Source organism: Caenorhabditis remanei, chromosome X, assembly GCF_010183535.1.
Source record: "Caenorhabditis remanei strain PX506 chromosome X, whole genome shotgun sequence".
Lineage (NCBI taxonomy): Eukaryota > Metazoa > Nematoda > Chromadorea > Rhabditida > Rhabditidae > Caenorhabditis > Caenorhabditis remanei.
The window spans coordinates 13,046,257-13,070,747 of NC_071333.1; the positions used below are offsets into that span (position 1 = coordinate 13,046,257).

General features: G+C 38.9%; 6 protein-coding genes across 6 annotated transcripts; all 6 read right to left on the bottom strand.

Annotated features, from left to right (window-relative positions):
* Window positions 1-450: 450 nt before the first annotated feature.
* On the bottom strand, window positions 451-10,170 carry GCK72_024585 (uncharacterized protein; the record flags this gene model as incomplete). Its single annotated transcript, XM_003117855.2, has 25 exons — window positions 451-560; window positions 614-677; window positions 723-813; window positions 1,230-1,438; window positions 1,519-1,852; window positions 1,898-1,975; window positions 2,026-2,171; window positions 2,220-2,544; window positions 2,595-2,713; window positions 2,763-3,893; window positions 3,946-4,111; window positions 4,156-4,338; window positions 4,391-4,656; window positions 4,705-5,674; window positions 5,723-5,865; window positions 5,911-6,205; window positions 6,254-6,375; window positions 6,423-6,566; window positions 6,613-6,986; window positions 7,298-7,913; window positions 7,956-8,148; window positions 8,195-8,313; window positions 8,365-8,437; window positions 8,685-9,209; window positions 9,995-10,170. The coding sequence occupies 25 exons, from the start codon at window positions 10,168-10,170 to the stop codon at window positions 451-453; spliced, it is 6,972 nt and encodes a 2,323-aa protein (XP_003117903.2).
* A 1,030-nt stretch (window positions 10,171-11,200) lies between these two features.
* Window positions 11,201-11,577, bottom strand: GCK72_024586 (uncharacterized protein; the record flags this gene model as incomplete). Its single annotated transcript, XM_003117895.2, has 2 exons — window positions 11,201-11,474; window positions 11,543-11,577. 2 exons carry the CDS (start codon window positions 11,575-11,577, stop codon window positions 11,201-11,203), a joined length of 309 nt encoding a protein of 102 aa, XP_003117943.2.
* Window positions 11,578-14,483: 2,906 nt separating this feature from the next.
* On the bottom strand, window positions 14,484-16,112 carry GCK72_024587 (uncharacterized protein; the record flags this gene model as incomplete). The annotated part of the gene is made up of 6 exons (XM_003118398.2): window positions 14,484-14,580; window positions 14,627-14,714; window positions 14,763-15,315; window positions 15,370-15,506; window positions 15,771-15,899; window positions 16,016-16,112. 6 exons carry the CDS (start codon window positions 16,110-16,112, stop codon window positions 14,484-14,486), a joined length of 1,101 nt encoding a protein of 366 aa, XP_003118446.2.
* A 233-nt stretch (window positions 16,113-16,345) lies between these two features.
* On the bottom strand, window positions 16,346-18,859 carry GCK72_024588 (uncharacterized protein; the record flags this gene model as incomplete). Its single annotated transcript, XM_053735942.1, has 6 exons — window positions 16,346-16,636; window positions 16,692-16,945; window positions 17,984-18,139; window positions 18,185-18,429; window positions 18,481-18,707; window positions 18,776-18,859. 6 exons carry the CDS (start codon window positions 18,857-18,859, stop codon window positions 16,346-16,348), a joined length of 1,257 nt encoding a protein of 418 aa, XP_053579508.1.
* A 680-nt stretch (window positions 18,860-19,539) lies between these two features.
* GCK72_024589 (uncharacterized protein) lies at window positions 19,540-20,448 on the bottom strand (the record flags this gene model as incomplete). Its single annotated transcript, XM_003117838.2, has 5 exons — window positions 19,540-19,719; window positions 19,770-19,892; window positions 19,937-20,171; window positions 20,219-20,373; window positions 20,419-20,448. The coding sequence occupies 5 exons, from the start codon at window positions 20,446-20,448 to the stop codon at window positions 19,540-19,542; spliced, it is 723 nt and encodes a 240-aa protein (XP_003117886.2).
* A 718-nt stretch (window positions 20,449-21,166) lies between these two features.
* On the bottom strand, window positions 21,167-24,165 carry GCK72_024590 (uncharacterized protein; the record flags this gene model as incomplete). Its single annotated transcript, XM_053735943.1, has 19 exons — window positions 21,167-21,255; window positions 21,306-21,394; window positions 21,443-21,542; window positions 21,590-21,643; window positions 21,696-21,840; window positions 21,898-21,975; window positions 22,026-22,114; window positions 22,158-22,277; window positions 22,320-22,446; window positions 22,492-22,534; window positions 22,654-22,736; window positions 22,796-22,862; window positions 22,912-23,026; window positions 23,073-23,193; window positions 23,241-23,447; window positions 23,494-23,580; window positions 23,628-23,721; window positions 23,860-23,920; window positions 24,087-24,165. 19 exons carry the CDS (start codon window positions 24,163-24,165, stop codon window positions 21,167-21,169), a joined length of 1,848 nt encoding a protein of 615 aa, XP_053579509.1.
* Between the last annotated feature and the right edge of the window lie 326 nt (window positions 24,166-24,491).

Below are 24,491 nucleotides of genomic sequence, written 5' to 3' on the forward strand. Positions count from 1 at the left end.
ATGTTTGCCATGCGGAAATATGCCGTGAAAATCAATTCTGTGCCAAAATGAAGGCGTTAATGAATAAGAAAACGAGATGTTGTGAGAGTGTGCCCACAACTCGTCGTCATTCCATTGCTTCCTGCAAAGCCAAACCTAATGAAAAGATTTCTTTCTTGGTCATCGAAATAAAGAGAAGAAAAGCGAAGAAGGAGGCAACGAGAAAATGTCGTTTTCTGGATGCAGAAGCTCTCAAACTTGCCAAAATTGACACAATGGTCAATAGGCTTGAGAAAGAAGAGAAGGACCCATCAAAGTTGAGGCGGGAGAGAAGGGGTAATCAATTCAAGACATGCATGAATAAGAGATAGAAATCCAAAGATTTCAATTTTCAACTTTGACAAAGCGTCAACTTTATTTCGTTTCGTTCATAATGCTCAGAATTAGAAACATATTTATTAATCAGAAAATTTAAAGATTTGGCATATCCTGAATCTCGACGTAGGTTGGGGTAGAGTAGATAGTGTACCCATCGCGGATTCCGTACTCGCGCAGTGGTTTTGAGTCTTCAAGATGAGTAGCTGAAATATGAATCCATATTAGTTTTCTCACATTTTTATTTATTTTTTTTTACTTCCGAAAACAATCCATTGAATTTGAGATGGCACAGTAGTGAGCTCCTCAATTTTGGATTTCGCCTGAATTTATTACTTGTGAGTTCACTTCTAAACCAATAAATTTACCTCAGCAACCGTAGCATTGTCTCCCAAGTTGAGGTCGACAGTGTGCCCCGCGTACTTTCTTGTTTTGTTATAGACAATAGCTTTGATGTGCCTGAAAACTATTACGTTCTTAACGAACTCAAAATAAAATTCAAAACTTACATGATTCAAATTTAGATGTGACGATGAAAACGTTGGGTTCGTTGGGAAATTCACAAAAGCGACCTCGTCTTTATACGGTTTCTAAGTAGCTGCATTTTGTGAGAGGCAACAATGTTTGTCATGTCCGCAATTATCTTTTTCCTAGGCATAGTTCGCCAAAATTTGACTAATGTAAGGGCATACTGTTTTACAAAAGACATTCAATAATAAATAAAGCGATCCCATATTTTCATAATAGTTATAAAAATATATCTAACAGTTTTTATTAGAGAAATTCTTCAAGAAGTTGAAAATACATCAGAAATTGTTTTGATTCAAAGGAGAGAACCTTGAGTTACAAAAAAAAACACTATTTTCTTAATTTACAATAAAAATTTGACGAATGCGACAATCAACACCGAGAAAGAAGCAGATAAATATTTAGAAGATTTGGTAGTGGTAGCAACAGTTGTGGTTGTTGTCGTTGTGGTGGTTGGGTTCGTTGGGTTCGTTGGGTTCGTTGGGTTCGTTGGGTTCGTTGGGTTCGTTGGGTTCGTTGGTGGCGCCTGGGTGTTTAATGGTCCTGTTCCTTGCTCCTGTAAGAATAATAATATAATAAATAGCAAGACTGCAATTTTAATTTTCGCTATGTTTTTACACCAATCAATAAACTCACAAGGTATTGAGCCAGAAGTGGTTGACGGATCATGCTGACTGCAATAGAGGTGTTATAGTTTGGTTGTCCGTGAACAAAGTTGTTGATCATTTGGAGAACTGGTCCAGGACGGTCAGTTGGGGACATGTGTCCGGCACCCTTGACTGTCAGCAGGTCAATAGTCAAATTGTTCTTCTGGAACTTCTGCACATATCCTCCAATCTGACCTCCATACATCCAAGATCCTCTTGGTTGGTTGGAAACAAACTGTTGATTGGTTGCAAGGTTGTTGACCATGGATCCAGCCTCAAACATTGAACAAACTGAGTCCACATCTCCGTTGTAAAGAAGAACGCTGAAAAATTAACTTTGGAAACTAATTTCCAACTAGAAAACCTACTTCAAGTTGTATCCGCTGTTGAGAATATCAGTGAAGACTTGGGTGGTGTCGTTGTACAAGTTGCTGTAGTTGATATCCCTGCAAAAAGCGATATGGGTAACCTTTTTTCTTCAAATAGTTCGACTCACACGCAGAAACTCCATCGTTGAACGGAATCTGGGATATGGAGAGCATCTCTAACATGGGACAAACTTAAGTAGTTGTAGGAAGCAGCGTCACTCCAGCATGAATACCCTCCAGTTGCATCAGTTGACAGTGGATCAGTCGGGTTAGTCTGGAAATTGTTTAATTGTAAATTAGCACAATTCTAAGAGCAACTAACCTTAAGGAGAGCTTGTGGAATTGTAGACTTCAATCTTCTCTCCAAATCGATTCTTGAAACTTTCTCCTTCTCCTCGAATGGACTGACAGAGCTTCTTGGGGTGACGTAGCAATCCTGGTAGAGATTGTATTGATCGTACATGGCCTTCCAGTTTCTGTCGTATGAAAGTTGCTCAACAAGGTAGGCGCACTGTTGGAGTGTCTGGTTATTAGGGAACGACTTGGCCTTGACATTGACACCGGAATCGATTGTGATGTAGTAATCATAGTTGCAGTCGTATGAGACATCTGAGGATGGGCAGCATGCACGAAGTTTCTCCCATTGTCTGGAATAGAAAGGCACGTTACAAGAGTTTGAGGGTAATGGTAAACTTACGGCTTGTCGTAGATTCCATGGAAATAGAGGAAATCTGGGAGAGTTCTGACATCATTCACAGCGCTGACCATACCGTTTCCGACAGCCATACCGCGAAGCTTGATGTTAGATTGACCGGCCTGAAATAAGTTTATGATTGGATAAAGTCATAATGAAGCATTTGAATACCTGAATCTTCTGGATCAATAGTCTCGTCAAAGTTGGTACGTAAACTCCACCATACGACTCTCCAGTGATGTACAACTCGCTGTTTTTGTGTGGTGAGTATGCGGCGAAGAAGTCTTCAAGAGCAGTGTAGGTATCGAGTGCAGTCTTGTCATCATCCCATGTGGTGTCTTTGTTCACATCTTTGTCTTGATAAGAAAATCCAACTCCTCTTGGAGAATCAATGATAAGAAGGTGAGCAGCCTTGTTCCATGAATAAACGTTCTCGAAAAGTGTTTCTCCATCTGGGTTAACAAAGAATGGTCCGATTTCTCCAAGAAGTCCTCCAGTGGAAGCGCATCCTGGTCCTCCTTGGAGCCAGAGAATAATTGGATCTCCCTCATTTCCGGATTGAGATTCAACGAACCAGTAGAAGAGCTTGTTTCCAGGGGTGGCTTGGAGGTATCCAGAGTGTTGGTTGAAATTGACATTCCATGTTGCTCCCGGAAGGGCGAAGATGTGGTCAGCCATTCTGCGTGAAAGAGTAACTGGAGCTGGTTGATATTGTGAGAGAAGAGGTTTGCGGGAGTAATCCAAAGTCATGTTTCTGTTGTAGTCGTATTTGTTGACAAAGTTGTAAATCATTTGAAGAGCTGGTCCTGGACGGTCTTGTGGCACAAAGTGTCCGGCTCCCTTGACAGTGAGCTGATCAATGGTAACCTTCGTGTTACCTTTTTGAGCATTAGTGTATGTGAACTGCTTCCAATATCCTCCGACACGTGGCAAGAATTGTCCTTGAGTGTAGTTCCATGGTGAGTGTTGTGAAGTCACAGCCATGTTCTTATCCTTTGCAAGTTTCTCAATGAACCATTGGTCTCCGAGGAATTGGCAAGCCATATCAACGTCTCCGTTGTAGATCAAGAATCTTAATGGATATCCGCTGGCAAGGATGTCGTTGAACACAGAGGTAGTGTCATTGTGTTGTTGGACGTAGTTCTCATTCATAACCAAGTTGCAGTCGGTCCAGTATGGAAGAGAAGTTGGGATGTGGAGAGCGGCACGAACTTCTGGGAGATTCATGTATGCTTCAGAACTATCTCCAGAGAAGCATGTGAATCCTCCATTGGCATCAGTAGATTGGTAGTTGATTTTCTTCTGAAAAGTAACTCATTAAAATCAGCCAGCTAGCATCCTGCCATGAACAAACCGCTTGGTCAACGAACAACGTGGATGGCAAGAATGGAGAAACATCAGCAGACCTCTTTGATCGTCTGTTTTGAACTCTACGAATTCCACTAGCTAATTCAGACAACTTGGAGTCTGCAGCAGGTGGAGTAGAGTAGCAATCAGCAAAAGTATTGTACACATCGTTGCTAAAATGTTATATTTTTGGTTGGAATGCCATAATGTAACTAACTCAGTAGTCCAAACATCGAGGAAACCTTGTTGAGTGACAAGAGCTCCACATTGAGCAGCAAGAGATCCGTCGTTGAGTTTTGGAGAGACATTTCCAGATGTATCAATGTTGATGTATTGGGTATAGTCGCAGTATGCTTGTGGAACAGAAGTGTCACAGCACTTGGAAATGGCATCCCAGTCACTGAAAACAAAAGTTATCGGGATTCCACAAATTGTATTGAAAATATTCTTACGATTTATCGTGTTCTCCTCTGAAGTAGAGAAGTGAGACAGCCGAGTTGATTTGTTGGATTCCAGAGAGTTCACCGTTTCCTATGGCGACTCCGACAAGGTTGACTTTGTTGATGGTACCAGCTTGGATAGCATTGATCAGTGCTCGTGTGAGAGTTGGAACGTAGACTCCACCGTATGATTCTCCGGTGATGTAGAATGGACGGTTTTGGTACTCTGGGAACTTGTTGAAGAAGTTAGCCAAAGCCAAGACAGTGTCGGATGCGGTCTGCAAATAGTTTTCATGATTTAAAATATCAATAGGCTAGTCACTTACGTAAGTGTCATTATACATGGTGTCAGCGGGATATTCGTTACTACGGAAGGAGTAACCAACATCTCTTGGTGCCTCAAGGAACAGAACGTTTCCAGCCTTGTTCCAGGAAAACGTGTTTTCGAAGAGTGTCTTTCCATCTGCATTCACATGGAATGGTCCGAGTTCCTCCAAGAATCCTCCGATTGAAGAGCATCCTGGTCCTCCGTTGAGCCAAAGAATGAGTGGATCAGTTGTGGCATTGAGTTGAGATTCGACGAGCCAGTAGTGAAGATAGTTTCCAGCAGAAGCATTTAAGTATCCAGAGTATTGTTTGAAGTTTGGAGTGAAAGTCAATCCAGGAAGGTTGGTAACCTCATCTTGAGCCTTTGACTGCGATGGTGGTGGTGGTGGAGCGTCGAATTCGGCTGATTTCTTGACAGATTCTTGTTCTCCAGTCTTCATGAACTTGTTGGCACGGCCCACTTTGTGAACCTTTGTATGAACTCGATTTCCGTTGAAACTGATTCCAGTGGTAGAGCGATTAAGAGAAGCAGCAAGCTTTTCAGCGACAACATAAGTCTGTTTTAATGGATGGAGGCTAGAATCAATCACTGTTGGGTTGCTGTAATCTTGGTTACGGAAGAAGTTGGCAATCATTTGGAGGGCTGGTCCTGGACGATCAGTTGGTACCAAGTGTCCTGCTCCTTTCACCGTGATAAGGTCAATGGAGAATCCGGCGTTGTTATCGAACTTCTTGGCATATCCAGCAATTGCTGTCATGTATCTCCAATCAGCGCGTTGTTTGGTGACTGGTAGTTGATTTTTCAAAGCGAATGCCTCAATGAACCATTGATCTCCCAAGTAGTTGCAAGCTTGGTCAACGTCTCCGTTGTAGATGAGGACACGGAGTGGGTACTTGGTATCGAGAATGTGTTGGAAGACGGAGGTAGTGTCATTGTGTTGTTGAACGTAGAGACCGTTGATGGTATCGCTGAAAAATTGCAGATTAAGAATTAGTTGTGAATTCCTGTCAACTCACTTGCAAGCAGACCAAGTTCCAGCTGCAGAAGACACATGAAGAGCGCTGCGAACATCGGGAAGGTTGATCCAGCTGGCTGCTTGGGCGGTTCCGTAGCATGCAAGTCCTCCTTGGTTGTCAGTGGAAGAAGTGGAGATTTTAGCCTGAAAATTCAAGATTTATATTCATTTTCCCAGAAATTTTCTTACTCCTTGGTCGACGAATCCTTTCATGTATTTCTTTTTCTGGTTGATGGTCATTCTTGATCCGAAAGCTCTCGTAGAATCTTCATAACAATCTTGGTAAATGTTGTAGACGTCGTTCAAACTGTTCCAGAATCTTTGTTGTCCGAGATCAGCAACCTTGTTGGCACAGAAAGAGCCGTCGTTTGGAATCGCAGTTCCGTCCGGCCCGAGATGGATGTATTGGGCGAAATTGCAGTATTCAAACCATTGAGAGCTAGTCTTGGTTTGGTTGCAGCACTGTTGGAGGGAATCGAAGTCACTGAAAATTATTTTGATTATCTTATTTTCATATCATTTTTCAGCTTACTCCTTGCTGAAAAGACCGTGGAAGTAGCTCATCATGATAGCCGAGTTGAATTGTTGAATTGCAGACAATTCTCCGTTTCCAATAGACATACCAACTAAATTCAATTGTGGAAAGTCTCCAGACTGAAAATTTAAAAGATCAGCCTTCAGTCAAATCTCTATCAAAATACCTGAATTTTGTCAATGAGAAGAGAAGTGATAGTTGGAACGTAGACTCCACCATATGATTCTCCAGTGACGAAGAATGGACGATTGATGTATTCTGGGTAGACAGTCAAAAAATCCTTGAGGGCGAGGTAGGTATCGGTGGCGGTCTGAAATATCAACAGTCAATAATATTTTTTCAGGCAATTTTCTCACTCTCTGATCGTCCCAGATAGTGTCATTGTTCAGGCTTGGATCTTGAACTGAGAATCCGACTCCTCTTGGTGATTCCAAGAAAATAATGTTAGCAGCCTTGTTCCATGAATAGACATTCTCAAAGAGTGTCTTGCCATCAGGATTTGGATGGAATGGTCCGAGTTCAGTGAGCATTGCCATGAGTCCAGAGCATCCTGGTCCTCCAGTGAGCCACAAGACAAGTGGATCGGTGGTTGGGTTTTCTTGGGACTCGACGAACCAGTAGTGAAGGTAGTTTCCGGTGACTCCATTGAGATATCCAGAGTATTGCTTGAAGTTCAATCCGTATGTAATTCCTGGAAGGTTCCAAACTCTGTCAGCTTGTTTACGAGTCCCTGAAATGCTCGAATGATTTATAAATATAGTATTGTCCCTGTTCCTGCATTTTTTGCTTTATGCTTCCATCAAAGATGACGTTTTACACTCTTTTTCATCTCAAATAGGGTTAGAACCAGATAAGAGTTTGCTTCATCCTTCCATTGGCAAACCATCACCGATAAAACCTTTCTGTGAAAGTGAAAAAGAAGAAGTACAAGAAAAATGTTGCGATAGCACCTTTTTTGTCATGCCGCCGCAAAACGACTGATAAAATTTTGTGATCAACTCAAAAATCTCGTTGTCTGCGTCGTCTAACTACAAAACTTACATGTCTTTTGTGGAGGAGCTGCGAATTGTGGAAGAAGTGGTGCTGGAGTAACATCATACGGCACTTGATTGCTGTATCCATTGGTGCTATACAAATAATTGTGGAACAGTTGAAGGGCTGGACCTGGCCTGTCCATTGGGACCAAATGTCCTGCTCCCTTGACAGTCAACAGGTCGATGCTGAACTTGTTGATGTTCCATGACTTAAGATATCCAGCAAGCGTTGGTTTGTAGGTGTTTCCTGTTCCAGCACGAGTGTAGTTCCATTGTTGACGTGTCTGTGTCAATGTCATCTTGTAGGCATTGTTAGCCAAGTTCTCAATAAACCATTGATCTCCCAAATAGTTGCAAGCAAAATCGACATCTCCGTTGTAGATCAAAACCTTGAGTGGGTATCCAGAGTCAACAAGGAATTGGAAAACTGGAGTCATATCTGGGTTTTGTTGAATGTAGTACTTCTCATTGATGTCGTCACTGCAGTCTTGCCAAGCTTGAACAAAAGTTGGGATGTGAAGAGCATCGCGGACATCTTTGCGACCGAGCCAAGCAATGGTAGCATCTCCATTGTAGCATGGGAAAGATCCGAGAGCATCGGTAGACATTTTGTTGACGAGGGACTGAAAATGTCAGTGAGAATTGAACTGTGAAAGATAACTCACTCCTTGGTCGATGAATGGGTTAAATCCAGTGCTGAACAATTGGTAAGCAGAGTTAGCTCCGGTGGTAGAAAGAGCACTTCTCATTATTCTTCTCATGGTCTTTTGATGAACCTTGGCATGTCTCTCTTCAGCACCTCCAAACACAGATGAGTCGAAGTTGTAGCAGTCTTGATACGAATTATAGACATCATTGCTATAATAATGGAATTAATACCATTTATTCATATTTTTCAACGTACTATGTTTCCCAGATAGAGTTCAGACCGAGATTCACAACCATCTGCCCACAGGAAATGATTTGATGATCATTTGTGTCATTGCGAGGCGCTGGATTGCCGTAATTGTCGAAGACAACGAACTGAAATGAGATATAATTTTGTTTCAACTGAATTTATGCTTTAAAAATTACCTTGGAAAAGTCGCAATCCACGAGTGGTCCTTGTGGAGTGTCCGGGCAGCAAAAGCGGAGATCTTCCCATTGTCTAAAAGAAGAAAAAATATATTTTATTTGAATTTATATCTGCGGTGTTTGCGGACCAGGACGTACACCACCGGTTTTTGCGGACCTGGGCGATGTCTCTATACACCAGCATGCTTTGCGGGGAAAAAAGAGACAACATCTCCGTATGACCCCTTCTTTTTTCTCAAGCAACAAAAACGAGGTTGCGGAAATTATTGATCTCAGCCTTAGGAGGACAGAGGCAGCATAATTTTGGATAGGACACTTACTTAGTACCCAACATTCCTCTGTAGTAGAGAAGGTCGATTCCAGAGTTTGTGAGTTGTTTGCGACTCAAAGCTCCATTTCCGACTGCGAATCCTTTGAGGTTGATGTAAGGAGTGGTGTTGTTCTGAATCATCTGCACAACAAGTTTTGTAAGAGTTGGAACGTAGACTCCTCCGTAGGATTCTCCAGTGATGTAGAAGTCTCTTCCTTGGTATTCTGGGAATCTTTGGAAGAATTGAATGAGTGCAAGAGCATTGTCTGTGGCAGTTTTGTTGTCGTTGTACAGAAGATCTGGAGTAGCTGAACTGTCTCTGTAAGAGAATCCGACATCTCTCGGAGATTCCAAGAATAAGATATTGGCAGCTTTGTTCCAGGAGTTTACGTTTTCAATGACGGTAGCATTGTCCTGATTTATTCTGTATGGTCCGTTCTCAGTAAGAAGTCCAAGAAGAGAAGAGCATCCTGGTCCTCCATTGAGCCAAAGAACAATTGGAGCAGTTGTTGGGTTTGTTTGAGCTTCGACTAACCTGAACAATGATTGAAATAGTTTTAGGACACGATTTATTATCACTCAAAGTGATATATGATTTTCCATTAGTCTTCCACTACATCAGAAAACGTATTTCTGACGAAATGCATGATAATTCATTAATCTTTTAATAATTTGATAACCCATTTGTCAAAATTTAATGTCCTTTTTCAGTGCGACGCTTTTAGTCTGTTATCATCATTGTGACTTAAATGATTATTGCATTCTTACTACAGATAATCGTTACCAATTTGCTATACTTGGAGTCCATGAAAATAAATGGACATGATCTTTTCAGGCTTATGTTGTACAATTTTAATGTACAATCATTCAAGAATACAACTGGAAAACAAGGAAGTAGTAACAAAGGAGAAACATAAATATTGCAATCAGAAGCTTTTGTATTCCTGAATTGGATTCACAAAAAAAACAGAAATTCAGTGAAAGAATTAATTCAAAGAACAGAAATTAGTAATCAGAAACCATCATATTCTTAGAGACTCAATTAGCTCAGTACGTCGAACAAAAAATTCGATAAAAAAATAATTAAAAAGTACATTCAATAACTTTTTAAAGAAGTTGACAAGAGGAAAAAAACACGTTATACTTGAAAATGGGTTAATCATGATATCAGTTCCGAACTTTTGTAAAAAAACAACTAATGATGAAAGTTTTTCAAACTCATATATCAAATTCTTATCTTCCTTGAAACTATTGCAACACCTATAAAAGATAACCTTCATGTTTTCTAAAACCAAAAACATATTCAAAACTTGAACTTGCCAGTAATGAAGATGATTTCCTTGAGATCCATCAAGATAACCGGAGTACTGCTTGAAGTTTGGAGTGAATGTGAGTCCGGGAAGATTATTTACGAGATCGTCAGATTTAGAAGCAAACTGCGACGGAGCCCCTAGAGCAGCGCCTAATAGGCAAACGATGCCCAGTGATCGGAGCATTACCGAGTTTTCGGTTAGCGTCCGAATGAGAATGAGCTCCAGTCTTATCACCTCCCCATGTCTCCTCTTCAAAATGTGTGCGGGCTCCGCCCAAAGACTATAATTTTATGACGACAACGGTATTGTACTTTTTCCCATTCCTCGGTTCTTTTGCTCTTCAGGCAGGAAACGAGTTGTGATGTTGATGGTAAGACAGAAGAAACAGACAGCAATTAATGAAGTTGATTTATTAATGTTAAAAACTTTTACACTGTAAAGCGGAAGAAATGCAATGCTCAAAACTGATAAACACCACAAAACAATAGAAAACAATTTTGATCGCATTGGAAAACGTAGTTTCAAATAAAAACTTGACTTCAAGTGCCGGAAGTTCCTCAATTTTCCGAGACATCCAAAAGTAGTTGACCTGTAATTGCAAAAGTTATCAGTCGTTAAAATGCGCTCTCTCTCCTACCAGCGAGTTCATTGCAGGAGTGATAAATTGCAAATCAAACAGTCGTAAAGAAGCGTATTTCAGCTTTTTCAACTAAAAATGTAAGTTTCAGTATATTGATAGAAACCTAACCAAGTATACCTCAATGTTCGCATATGAACAAACCAGGAACAGCAGGATAAACAAGGAAGCGACAAACGAAAAAATAGTTACAGACGTCAGTTTTTTCAGCACAAGAATCAGACAATATGTTATCATTGCTAACCCCAGCAATAGAATTATGGACACTTTTCTGTTGAGTAATTCGAGGCACACCGTGATATCCTATAAATTTACAGATTATATTCCAAAATTAGATTTTTAGAAGTCTGAAAATGTAAAAACTATATAGTCTGTTAAGAGTATGATTACTTTATGTCTTATACATATAAAGTTTTGTTATCATTTTGAACTTGACTTAATAATTGAAATAATACTACTTGTTTTCTTTTATGCAGTTCACCGGAAGAAGATATTATCTAAAGATTAAACCTTAAAACCGAAAACTCGAAAACAACTTTTTATGTGATAAGAGCGTTGATTTATCGCTTACTGTTGTTAATAAATCACCTTCATTTTTAACGCCAAATGCTCATACTCTGTCCTTCCATTACACTTCTCGAGGAATTTTCTGAGTTCTCCCAACTTTTCTCCGATTCGATAGACGCAGTTTGTCCAGATAACAAGAACTACGACAAGTCTGATTGTAATTGCGATGCAAAGAATGACCAGAACAATATCGTACGGTGAATAGTATTTGTTGAAGTGTAATTGAATTGATAGCAGCACAAGTGCAAGGCCGAAAAGTGCTTGGAGCGTAACAACTGATGTTCTGAAATTGATATGGAAGACTCTTTTTTGTTCATGTTTCAGTTGTTGATTCTTGGTCAGAACAGTAACCTTAGAAGGGACGCTCTACTATTCCTCATGTCCATTGGTGAATCGAAAAATCTGGAGAGTTCATTTTTTGTCACTGTGGTCATGGAAAAGCATGAAGACAAGGAAATTGAGGAAATACCTGCAAAAGGGAAAGTTTCACGTGCTCGATGATAAGGTCAAAGTCTAGAATTATCATTTTCCACGCGGTTTTCAAAAATTAGTCTGATGAGAATGACGGTTCAGCTACGAAAATCATATTGCGTTTGCATTGGTAATCATTTTGTGTGTAAACTAACCGAAAAGTAATGTTCGATTACTCCATGATGATGATGGAAACATCAGAATTTGATAAATGATATGAAGCAGGAAAATTCCGGTCAGAATTGTAATGTAAATTGGGTTTCGGGCAAGATAAAGAAAAAGGATTCTGAGTACCGCTTCGACGATTGTTTTCTCCTGTTCAAGTTTCAGTCCCTGGAAAAAAGAACGAATAATGTAAAAAATAATGACTACCTCACCTGAAACCGACAATATATTTTCTTCTTCAAGTTTTTCATCATCTTTACAATGTATGAAGGCATTAAAGTTGGAAAAGAAGTAATGAAAGTTTCTCGATTCTCACCGAACCATAGAGAATGCTAAACCGGAATTGCGCAATTTAGGCACACACAAATAGTGAATGCTCGTGTTTTTTCGTTTCGTTTATTTTGACTGAATATGCAATCCAATGGTGAGGTTAAGATTCGTACAACATTACAGTTTTTGTGATATTCAATATGTTAAAAAATATAACCGACATACAAAAACGCGTAATTTGATGTATCAGGTCTGAATATTTGCAAAATTTAAAATTGTATAGCTGTGTATCAGCTAACATGGAATGTACTTTGATTGCCCCCCCTAAAGTGCCGATTTTTTTTGCTCATTCGATGAGTTTTGCGAAGGATATATGAGCCATAACGGGTTTTCCTGTGACGTGACCTGGTTTTTGAGAAATTGAGATTTTTCGAAAAAAAATTTTTTTTTCGAAATTTTTGAAAAATCATATTTTTTCTCTGTCTAGAAGTGTTATTGAAAAAAAGGGTTTATGACATAATTGTAGCAAATTTCAAGTGCTTTAAGAATTGAAATTGAATTTGTTCAAAAAAAATTTTTTTGAGTGTGAAATTTTCAAAAAACTGACACCAACTCAAATTTTCGAAAATTTCAAACCGTTCTAAAAAAATTGAACGGGATTATTCATTTTTTTCCCGTTAAGGGTAAAAAGTGCAAAAGATGTACATTATTGTTGTGCAAAAAAATTAGGGGGGTACCCCCCATTTACGAGAGAAATTTTGATTTGAATGCATTTTTCAGTATACAAAAAGGGCCTGTAAGATAAGAGGTCAGAATTCCATCAAGACATCTATTTCAAAAAAACCTAAAAGAAATTTTGTATTTTGATGATGCATTGTTGATTTTCTAATAGTTACCGTGCCGTCTTGTCAACTTTCCTTTTCACAAAATTTCTTCAAAAATCATTAATTTTCAATATTTTGAAACTTCAAACACTCATAACTTCTTCAAAACTGTGAGCAAAGAGTTGAAATTTTGGGAAAAAAATTTTAAACGTGTTCTTGTTCGAAAAAATTAGTATTGGTCTGTTTTTTTGACAAAAAAGTTTTTTCGATTTTTCATAAGGGGGGACCACATGAAATTTCGGTTAGAAATGAGAAAAAAAATTTTTTCCCAAAAACGACCCAAAACTGTTTTCAAAAGATGATTTAAGCTTCAAAGCAACAGAAAACAATTTTCGGTCGTTTTTGGGAAAAATTTTTTTTTCTCATTTCTAACCGAAATTTCATGTGGTCCCCCCTTATGAAAAATCGAAAAAACTTTTTTGTCAAAAAAACAGACCAATACTAATTTTTTCGTAAAAGAACACGTTTAAAATTTTTTTCCCAAAATTTCAACTCTTTGCTCACAGTTTTGAAGAAGTTATGAGTGTTTGAAGTTTCAAAATATTGAAAATTAATGATTTTTGAAGAAATTTTGTGAAAAGGAAAGTCGACAAGACGGCACGGTAACTATTAGAAAATCAACAATGCATCATCAAAATACAAAATTTCTTTTAGGTTTTTTTGAAATAGATGTCTTGATGGAATTCTGACCTCTTATCTTACAGGCCCTTTTTGTATACTGAAAAATGCATTCAAATCAAAATTTCTCTCGTAAATGGGGGGTACCCCCCTAATTTTTTTGCACAACAATAATGTACATCTTTTGCACTTTTTACCCTTAACGGGAAAAAAATGAATAATCCCGTTAAATTTTTTTAGAACGGTTTGAAATTTTCGAAAATTTGAGTTGGTGTCAGTTTTTTAAAAATTTCACACTCAAAAAAATTTTTTTTGAACAAATTCAATTTCAATTCTTAAAGCACTTGAAATTTGCTACAATTATGTCATAAACCCTTTTTTTCAATAACACTTCTAGACAGAGAAAAAATATGATTTTTCAAAAATTTCGAAAAAAAATTTTTTTTTCGAAAAATCTCAATTTCTCAAAAACCAGGTCACGTCACAGGAAAACCCGTTATGGCTCATATATCCTTCGCAAAACTCATCGAATGAGCAAAAAAAATCGGCACTTTAGGGGGGGCAATCAAAGTACATTCCATGTAAGTTGTAATCTTTTCTTTAAAGAAAGCTGTTTTCATATTTTTCAAAAAACCACGTTACAGTGGTAAGGAGAATATCTCGATTAGTATGTTTCTTGCTTATTTATACAAAAAAAAGCAATAAGTACTGAAAAACCGAATAGAACCGGAAAATCCGGGTGATGTGACACGGTTCTTTTTGCCGACAACCTGCGTGGAATTTTTTTGCTGATAGTTTCAGAAATTAAGCCTGTAGTTCTAGTCTGCAACTCCAATATTAGAAATACAATCAGAAAAATCTTTATTTCATTACAAGTATTCACACTAATCTTGAAGAAGGGCTGGAGTGAAACCGATGCGTTGCATGATGGGATCGAAGTAGGTGCAACGTCCACGGTAGAGTGGAATACCGAAAATAGCACTGAAAGAATAATTTGTTTTTTTAGAAAAACTAGATGCTAACTTACTCTCCAGTAACACTTGGCACAACTTGAAGTCTGCAGGTTCCGAAGAAACTAACGACAAGATCTCTTTCAGTGATTGTAATGGAAGTCCCTGGAAACAAAATAATGGTTTTTAGCTTTTTTTAGTGTGTGAACAAACCAGAAACAAATCCAAATGTAAGAGTGACTTTGGTGTCGCATGGAACAATTGGTGGGAATACGGTAACAGTGTTGATGTTGATACCGATGGAGTCAAGGATCTGGCTGACGTAAGTTGTTGGAAGAATGATTTGAGCAGTGGTTGTATCAAGAACAACTTGATTCATCTTGGTGTTAGAGTTGGTGGCTGACTTTCCAGCAGACTTGAAGCTGTTCATGGTGAGTTGATATAAGTATCCAGATGACATAGGCACGTATGATGGGTTTGGTGCGCAGTGGACTGGATCAAATCCTCCGTAGTAGATAACTCCGTGAGTTCCGAGATCATCGGTCTGGTTGAAGTGCTCGAGCCAGATGGAGAAGAATGTTCCAGAGATATCTCCCATTTGAACTCCTTGAACGAATGGAGAGTTTCCACCAATTTGAGATGCGCCAGTTTGAGCCAATCCCAAAATTCCGTCAGCGTTAAGCCCTTCGATTCCAATTCCAATGTCTGTGGCTTGCAAGATTTTAACACCTGGGATAGTGATCAAGTCGGTGGCACGGTCTCCGATCTAAAGCTATTGAACTTGAAATCTTGAATTCATATTAATTAGGCAGTGACTTACAACAGCAGTATCCTTTCCGACGAATCCCTTGAAGGTTCCAAGGTTGTTCTTGTAAGTATATTGTTGTCCATAAGCATAGTAAGAAGAGGAATTGTTTTGGTTGAATCTTCTCTTGTTATAACAGTTGAAACCAGAACCTGAAAAACTCTAGTTTGAAAAACAAGGCAATAAACTGTTATCACATTTGCCACTTTTATTCTCAATGCACTTTTTGTGACAGTCGTTAACCGATAACAAAAAAAGAATATATTCTCATCTAAACCCACTGTTTAAAACGGCTAAATTGTCAGCAAAAGCTGACAAAAACTGTCATCATTTGCTGATTTTGTACAAGATCTTAAGAGTGTTTGTGACGGAAAACTGTTTTATATAAAAGAATCTGAAAACTGCGAATAACTTACTGCAGCTGACATCTGGAATAACGATATCGGAAGTCTTGGTGTCAATGACAACGGTGAAGAGTTGTCCTGGTGTTCCAAGAGTTAAATTGGCAACGAAATACGTTCCCGTTTGCTCCAAAGTTTGTCCTCCTGAAAAAAAAGTAAGAAGTTGGAAACACAAACCAAAAACATTCACTGGATAAAACAATTTAATAATATTCGGTTTGTCTAAATAACCCAGTGGTTCGTATTTTATATGAAAATACCTTTAGTAATGTTGGTGACTGCAGGGGCAACTTGGAATGGGAGCCTGAAAGCCGATGTGGTGGCAACAAATGCCAGGAAGAGGATAGCCTTCATCATCCTTGAATTTGGAATGATTTCAAAGGCATCCACTCTTCTATTTATGCGGTTTTTCTTCCAACTGATAACGTAAAAACCGAAAAATCGTGACATACGCCCTATCATTTTAGGCACTGCACACTTCCATTTTCATCACTTTTTGTGTGCTTCAAAACTTTATTCGACGAGATACAACTAATAAGGAAGAGAAAGAAACAAAAGCAGAAAAAGTATTCGTAACCTCGAATGATGACTTAGATATCGGCTGGGCGAAGTTTTCCACGGCACTGTCCAAAGCCAATTCTCACACCATTCTTGTCACAAACACCGGAGAGATTGACCTCGTCACCGTCCTTCAAGAACTTGCGAACTTCGTTTCCAACTGGAATTTCTTTGGCTCCGCGCCACGACAACTCAAGCATAGATCCGTATGCTCCTTCTTCTGGCCCAGAAACAGTTCCTGATCCCAAAAGATCTCCAGCACGAAGATTGCATCCGTTGACAGTATGGTGAGCGAGTTGTTGCTTCAGAGTCCAGTACAAGTGCTGAAACATTTTGAAGTTAACACTTGATTTCATAAAAATTAACGGAAACTCTTACCTTGAAGTTAGTCTTGCAAACGACATGATCCACAGTGTCTCCTTCTGGGCGGATAGTAACAGCCAAGTTGATGTCAAGAGTGAATGGGTCGTCATGGCGGAGATATTCTGGTGGAGTTGGATCTTGTGTTGGATTCTTGACAAAGTATGGGCGAAGAGCCTCAATAGACACAATCCATGGGGAGATAGTTGTGGAGAAAGATTTGGCAAGGAATGGTCCGAGTGGCACGTACTCCCAGGCTTGGATGTCGCGAGCTGAAAAATATTGTATTGATTTAAATTATTAACACTTTTTTTGTGTTTTATGATTTTAGCAGGCACTCAATCAGAAAAGAAGTTTCAGGCAGGTTTCTCTTCATATTCTATACAGTGCGCGTCATAAAGATAGGACACCCCTTAAAATTTGTCGTTCTGAAACATCCTGAATAGTTATCAAAAATCGGTGAGTGCATATCGATTCAGCGTCCCTAAAAACCCTGGGAGACAACGGATCGTTTGGATTGAGCAACCTTGAGCAGCTCTGTGCTCAAAAGTCACTTTTGAGGCCGCGTCATAAAGATAGGACACCCACAAAAAGCAGTACTTTGCGAGTCTTTTTCTTAGAAAATGTGCAATTTTTTGATCGGAAATTGCTTCAAATGCTCTAATTAGTCCTATTTTGAACGTTTTCACAAAAATTATTCCTAGAAGCTTGTTCGAAAAAACTCGTAAAAATGCGATTTTCCAATTTTCCAATTATTTTTCACTTTTTTCGAATTTTATCATGAAAAGTGATATCAATCACTTTGAAGACATTTCAAAGTTGAAAATAATAATTTTCAAGGTACGATTTGTTATTTCGGATACAGAAATATCGGAAATTTATTGGTGTTTCCATATAATTCAATGATGAAACTCGAAAAAGTAAAAAAATCACTAAAAAGTCTAAAAATCGAATTTTTTAAAACAAGTTTTCTAGGAATAATTTTTGTGAAAACATTCAAAATAGGACTAATTAGAGCATTTTAAGCAATTTCCGATCAAAAAATTCCACATTTTTTAGGAAAAAGACTCGCAAAGTACTGCTTTTTTGGGGGTGTCCTATCTTTATGACGCGGCCTCAAAAGTGACTTTTGAGTACAGAGCAGCTCAAGGTTGCTCAATCTAAACGGTCAGTTGTCTTGCAGGGTTTTTAGGGACGCTGAATCAAACTGCACTCACCGATTTTTGATAACTATTCAGGATGTTTCAGAACGACAAATTTTAAGGGGTGTCCTATCTTTATGACGCGCACTGTATATTTTGGCTCCTTACCACTCCAATCGTTCATCAAAACAACTCCGAAAATGCGATCCTCAGCTTTCTCAATTGGTACGCGAGTTCCCAATTTGTTTTCTGGTCCTCCTACGAAGAATGCCATTTCGAGTTCAAAATCCATTAATTTTGATGGGCCGAAAGATGGAACGTCAGCTGAAAACGTCATTTCCTTATTTAAAAAATGTAAATTCCTCTCACCTTCTGGAGCTTTAGTTTGCCCGAGTGGTCTCTTCAAATCGGTTCCAGACACTACAACCGAGGAGGCTCTTCCGTGGTATCCGACTGGAAGCCACTTCCAGTTTGGCATTAAAGCGTTTTCTTTTCCACGGAACATGATTCCAACATTGGTGGCATGGTGGATGGAGGAGTAGAAGTCCGTGTAGTCTCCAATTTGAGCAGGCAAGTGCATGGTGGCATCGGCTTGAGCTAGGAAGGCGCGCTTTCTGAAAAAAATTGTCCTCGTTTTGCTTCTGTATGAATTCTTCTATTCTTACCTGAGAGTAGCATCGTCTCTCAAAATTCCACAATTATCACTGAGCAACTGTTGGATCTTAGTACGAGCCTCCAACCAAGCTGGACGTGGAAGTGACATAAATGCGTTGAGAGTGGTCTGTCTAAAAACATCTTGATGTGACTTCAATTCTGGTCCATCGAAAAGTGTGGCGACTTCAGCCAAATTGAGAATTTGATCTCCAATAGCTACTCCAATGTGACGAGTTCCCTGAATATTCAAATTGCATTTTAAAAATTTAACCGGAAATTAGAAAAATAAGAAAGAAAAAAACAAACCTCTGCTCCAATGGAGAAAACTCCATATGGCAAGTTTTGAATGGGGAAATCAGAGTCAGGAGCCACGGAAATGAAGGACTTCATAGTTCTGCAAAAACGAAAACAACTGTGTGCGCGTTAATGAGTAAAAGAGACAACAGTCTACGCAGTCTCCAAACCGATACACAAATGCGGCGTTGAAACAAAAAAGACTGTGGGAAGAAAGGAGGCCGTCAGACAACTACAGGGAAAGGAGTCGTATTCGCACAGGCCAAGGTCGATACGATGCTACGAGACGACCCTAATAAAGATAGCCGAGAAAACTGACAGCACATGTAAAGACAAGATAGTTTTTATAAGGTCTCAGAGATCTAATCAAGGAAGATAAGATGATGACAATAATGACGTCATGCAGAGATATTGGAACTGTATCCGAATATCAATCTGACAGATACTAGCATTGAGTTAGGAGAAAACGGAGAAAAGATAGATAGTAAAATGATAACCATGAAATGCAAATTGCGAAACAGTCACGTGATTTGTTCTAGAATGTTTGACCGCCAAAATGCAACGTAAGTTGTTTGTTTGCAATGGTAATAATAGTGTTACATTGAAAAAAAAGTGAGTGTGTTTATATTATACGTAAATTTCACTCAACAACCAATTCTCGTATAATTCGTTTGTTTGTTGTTTTGAGAAAAAGTTAAAGATTATCAAGTTTATTGAAAATGTGAAAAATGAATACAATTAGATACAGACAAAAGATAAGAAAAGTAAAAATATTATTACAAGGGTTTGAATGCGTAACAAGTAACATTTTCTTTAAACGCTTGACAGAATGTATCGGTATGAGCGATATAACTGAATTCTCCTGTTCCACAAATGACATTCACTTCATGACCTAATGTCTCCTCTGCGATCTTCTGAATATTCCTCTTGGATTCACTTGCGTCTTCGATGATATTCTGGAAAAGAACAGAGTAGTTTGACAGATTGTATTCGAGTGTTCACTTACATCAAGAATGATGTTTTTCAGTTCTGAACTATTGCAAGATGGATCCACAGTCTTTGCGGCAAATGCAGCACGTCTCACACTTTTGTATTTGCATGGAGAAGAACATCCACAACAGCAATCGTTCTGAAAACCTGCTGTACAAAAATTCAAATTGATTGAGGTGTAACCTGCGCAGGAATTCTGACTGCTGGCATAACGGATCCTCCTCCACAACCTCCAGCAGTTGGCATTGGCATCGGTTGTTGGAACATTGGTTGGTAGTATTGCGGTACATAGGATGGGTAGAATGATGGACGTTGTTGCATACATCCACAACTTGGTCGAGGCATTGGTGGAGGTGGTGGCGGGCATGGCATGGGTGGTGGTGGCGGAGGTGGACAGATTGGTGGTGGTGGACAGAATCTGGAATTGTTGGACTGCAGAATAATATTCATTCGAGTAAAGCTTACTGAGCAGGGCACGGTGGAGGTGGTGGGCAGACTGGCATAGGCATTGGCATCGGCATAGGGGCAGCACAAGGCATTCTTGGTTGGCACATTGGAGTCGGACATCCTCCACAGCCTCTACCAAATGGGTATTGTGCATAAACGCAACTCAACCCAATCTAAGAAACCACAATATGAGAGAAATAAGTAATTGAGAAACTCACTAGTAATACTGTAACTGCAATAGCACTCATATTGCGCAAACAAGGGAAAATGAGTAAGTGAAAAAGGAGAAGAATCTGTTGGTATAGAATCCGACCACCCACATGGATATTTATACTGCTTCATTCACACGTGTAACCAGTTTTTTTTAGTTTTCGGAGTTTCAAGATGGTTAGGTGACCTTTGGAAGCTTTTGGATATTGTTTCATAATGTGTTCTGAATGTTTCAAGTAGCAAGAGACAATTGTGAAAAACGGAGAGTTGAAGGTTGAATCCAGAGGTTGACATTGAGGCCAGATAGAGAATTATAGTTTGTTAGCATGCCAGTTCTATAGCAAAGGTTATTAAGAAAAATAGGAAATAGAAATTTATTTCAAATTCAATTAAGAACAATATTTTCTGAAGATTCAAGATTGTTCGAAAATTACGTATAACTATAAAACCTTTAAACATATGGAAGTCTAATATTCAAATTTTATCAAATCGTACTTTTGCATACAAATGTTTTTGTTGCTGTTTTTCAAGTTTTCTTCAATGCATAGCTGTTCTGTTTTTTTTTCTATTAGTTGTTTATTATGACTCACACTTCTACAGTATACATCAAACTATAGTCTTCGTTTTTGTTTGCATATCCTTAGACAGATTTCTGAAGGTCATTAACATGATGATTCAAACTTCATACAACAAGTAAGTAGTAGCTTCATTCATAGTTTTCACAGAAAACGATTTCTATCATAAATGTACAATTATTTATCCATTTCGCACAGGAACACAATTTCCTCTCGAAAGAACAAAGTGAGCACAGCACCATTCACCATATCGTTTGTTGCGATGAAATACTGAAATAAGAAACATTTCAGATTTTCTAATAAACTATAATTTTTTCTACTTTGTGTTTCCAATACACTTCGTTTTCCTCTTGTTGTTCCTTGAGCACATGGTTGGGTGTTACAGACTCTGGTTTGTCGACGAGGTCTTCTGAAATCATATTTATTTGAATTAAATGATATTTAAATTACTACTCACGAGCAATCCGTTGTGCTAGTACACCTTGTTCTATACTGGGTACCACATGAGCCACAGTTCTCAGAGCATCCTGTCCAACCCGACCACTGGAGTGAATAACCTACAAAACATTTTGTCAACAGTCTTTACCATTTACGTATCCGTTACTTCTTGGCGCTGCAGCAGTCACTGGTAAGGGTCTGGGTGTTGGCGCATTTCCATCTAAAATTCCATGACTTCAAAAATTGAAATCGGTTATATATTTTCAATTCACCTGCTCTGTATCGTAAGACAAATTGGGAGTTTTGTGAAGCTTTGGAAATAATCAAAACACTATTGCTTTTACTGATTCTTTCCCCTAGAACTGCTCTGCAACATTGCCGATAGCCTGTGGCTTCATGGGTGTATTCTGCTTTTATCTAAATTGGTATTTCTGTTTTTATTTCTGAAATGTGATGAAAAAAGTTGAAAGTTACCTCTACAAACTCTTCACAGACAGGAGAACATCGGTACATAACATATGTTATTTCAAACCTGACGTTACCTCCATTTGCCTGAAACAAAACAACTTGAATACTGTTTTATAGAGGAATAGGTTTCATACCGCAACAATTCTCCAATAACAGTCAGAGGATCCAGAATATGAAATATTTCTCCATGTGAAGTCAGCACGTGGCAACTCCACTCCACAATCTGAATACTACTATTGTTAGGAATTCTTACATGAAAAACATACTTGAAGTTTGCAACCGTTCGCAATAAGTGCCTTCCAGACCTGTGGGGCATTTGCACTGCCAGCAGTTGTTGGGATCCGGGTATCCGCCATGCTGGCAATTGATTCTATTTGTACATACATCTAGAAAAAATGAATTTCAACATGAGATATAATGGAACTTACTTGAACAAAAAGCAGTGTTCAACAATTTGAGATCTAAAAATGAAGGTTCCAGTCGATTTCCTATAGTATTAATAAACGCGGCGTCAGTTGGTTCTACGGTATTCAAAGTAGAAGATTTTGAAAATGACTGGAAACTAATTTTAAATTGAAAATTACAGAACACCAAACTCACTTTTGGGCCGTAATGCATAACAGACCCATAATCGTACGGTAGACTATATTCATTCACTTCGGACCAAGATCGTTTATCAAATTGCCCTTCTAACCCAATTATTGCGTTTTGACGATTGATTCTGTATCACATCATGGACAGTAAAAAATGTGGAAAACGTACCGAACATAAGAATCCCTTTCCGGTCGAGCTTGTTCGTGCCAGAATCCCAAGGCATGACCAACTTCATGAGTGATGATTCCAAGCTGAACAAGAACATAAGAACTGGGAAAAACTTCCCTTCTTATTTTGAAAAAAAACTCACTGTTTCACATCCATACCCAATTGAAATTTCTTGAGCTCCACCAAGTTTGCCAACACTCGAATAGCAACTGAAGATAGCACCATTCAGAAAGAAAGCCTCATTCAGGGTGATCTTACCCTTCTCCTTGATTAAAAACAATATAATCCGTGCCTGCCCCATTCAGAGAGAATCGAATGCAACTGTTTCTTTCATAATATCTTAAAGCATTTGTAATTTGCGTTTGCCAGTTTGCTGAAATTATAACATTATAGCATTTGTATAACATAAGTTGGATTACCATCAGTATCTAAAAACCGATAAGGAATATTTCTGGACCACGTCGTTCCATTAAGATTCATTTTTCTTTTCACGCGAAACCCGTTTTGAGCGACTTTGTTCATTTGTGCAACTGTTAGAGCCTGGAAATCAAGATTATGCAAGCAGCATGAACACGGTATACTATTACCATATCGCTTTCAAACATGATGGTTGCTATCTTGCTATTTGCAGTGATTTCGTTATTAGTTATTCCACTTGATGGGATTACTGTATTCATATCGTATTGTGATCCAGATTTTCTATTGAAGTATGAACTCATTAGCTGGATGACTTTATCATAACTCTCTCCAGGCCTTTGGAATGCTGCGGTGTTCTGGTTGACACTATTCACAACCTGAACACACGGTTCTTAAACTACAAAAATGAATAAATTGACTAGCCTTGTCAATATCCTGACTGAACATCACTTGTGGTTGATCTTGTTGAGGCTCTGGCGGTGGCGGAGGAGGCGGTGGCGGTGGGAAATCCTGAATTCATATTTTCTGAGTAACAGTTACTCTTCATATCAGGCTACCCATGGAGGTCTTCGGTGCCACGGAGGACGTCGCCATGGTGGGGGAGGTCTATCCCAAGGAGGTGGTGGACCGAATGGAGGTGGTCCCCTGTGACTGAAATGGAAGTTTTTTTTGGGATGGTGGTTTTAATGATATATTTTTTGTCATGTGATACGTCTATTTCTGCTATTAAAATGTTTGCATGTACTTGTTTTTGCTTTGCACTTCCTTTTTTTGATAAGAAACTCTTACCGGTGCCATGGAGGCGGCGGTCCCCATGGTCTGGGCGGCGGCGGGCCTGGAAAAAACCAATCTGCAAACCGGAAAACGTTTGAATCATAGTTCATGATAACTACTTCCTTTACTTAAACAGTTTAACTCCCAATACATTCCAAGAGTCAGTCAAAAAAATGTAAAGTAAGAATCATATGACTTTCCAGGAAGTGTTAGCTCATGTTTTTTAGTTTTGAAATTCCTACCTGGTGGACGTTCAAAAAAGTCAGGTTGCGTCAGGTATGCAGAGAACTGCGATATTATCAGTATGCTTACAAATAACATTATTCTGTCGTCAGACGGTCACTCCGCCCGAAAAGAATACTTTTGGAATGACAGCAGAAGAAAAAGTAACCAAGAATTTCAGCATGAACTAGTTCAGGGTTGATTCGGTAATAACGACACGCATTTGGTACTTGCAATGGGTCGACGGAGAAAAAGGAAAAAGTGGTTGCATCTTCTCGCCGCATTCGCCAATCAAAAATAAAGGTCGTAGCAGTTTAATTGGGCAAACTTTGACACAGACTGAAGAGAAAAAGAAAAACGTATGGCCTTAAAAGTGTCTTCTGACGGAAATGTTAAAATGATTTGTGAGAGACATTTGAACGGAC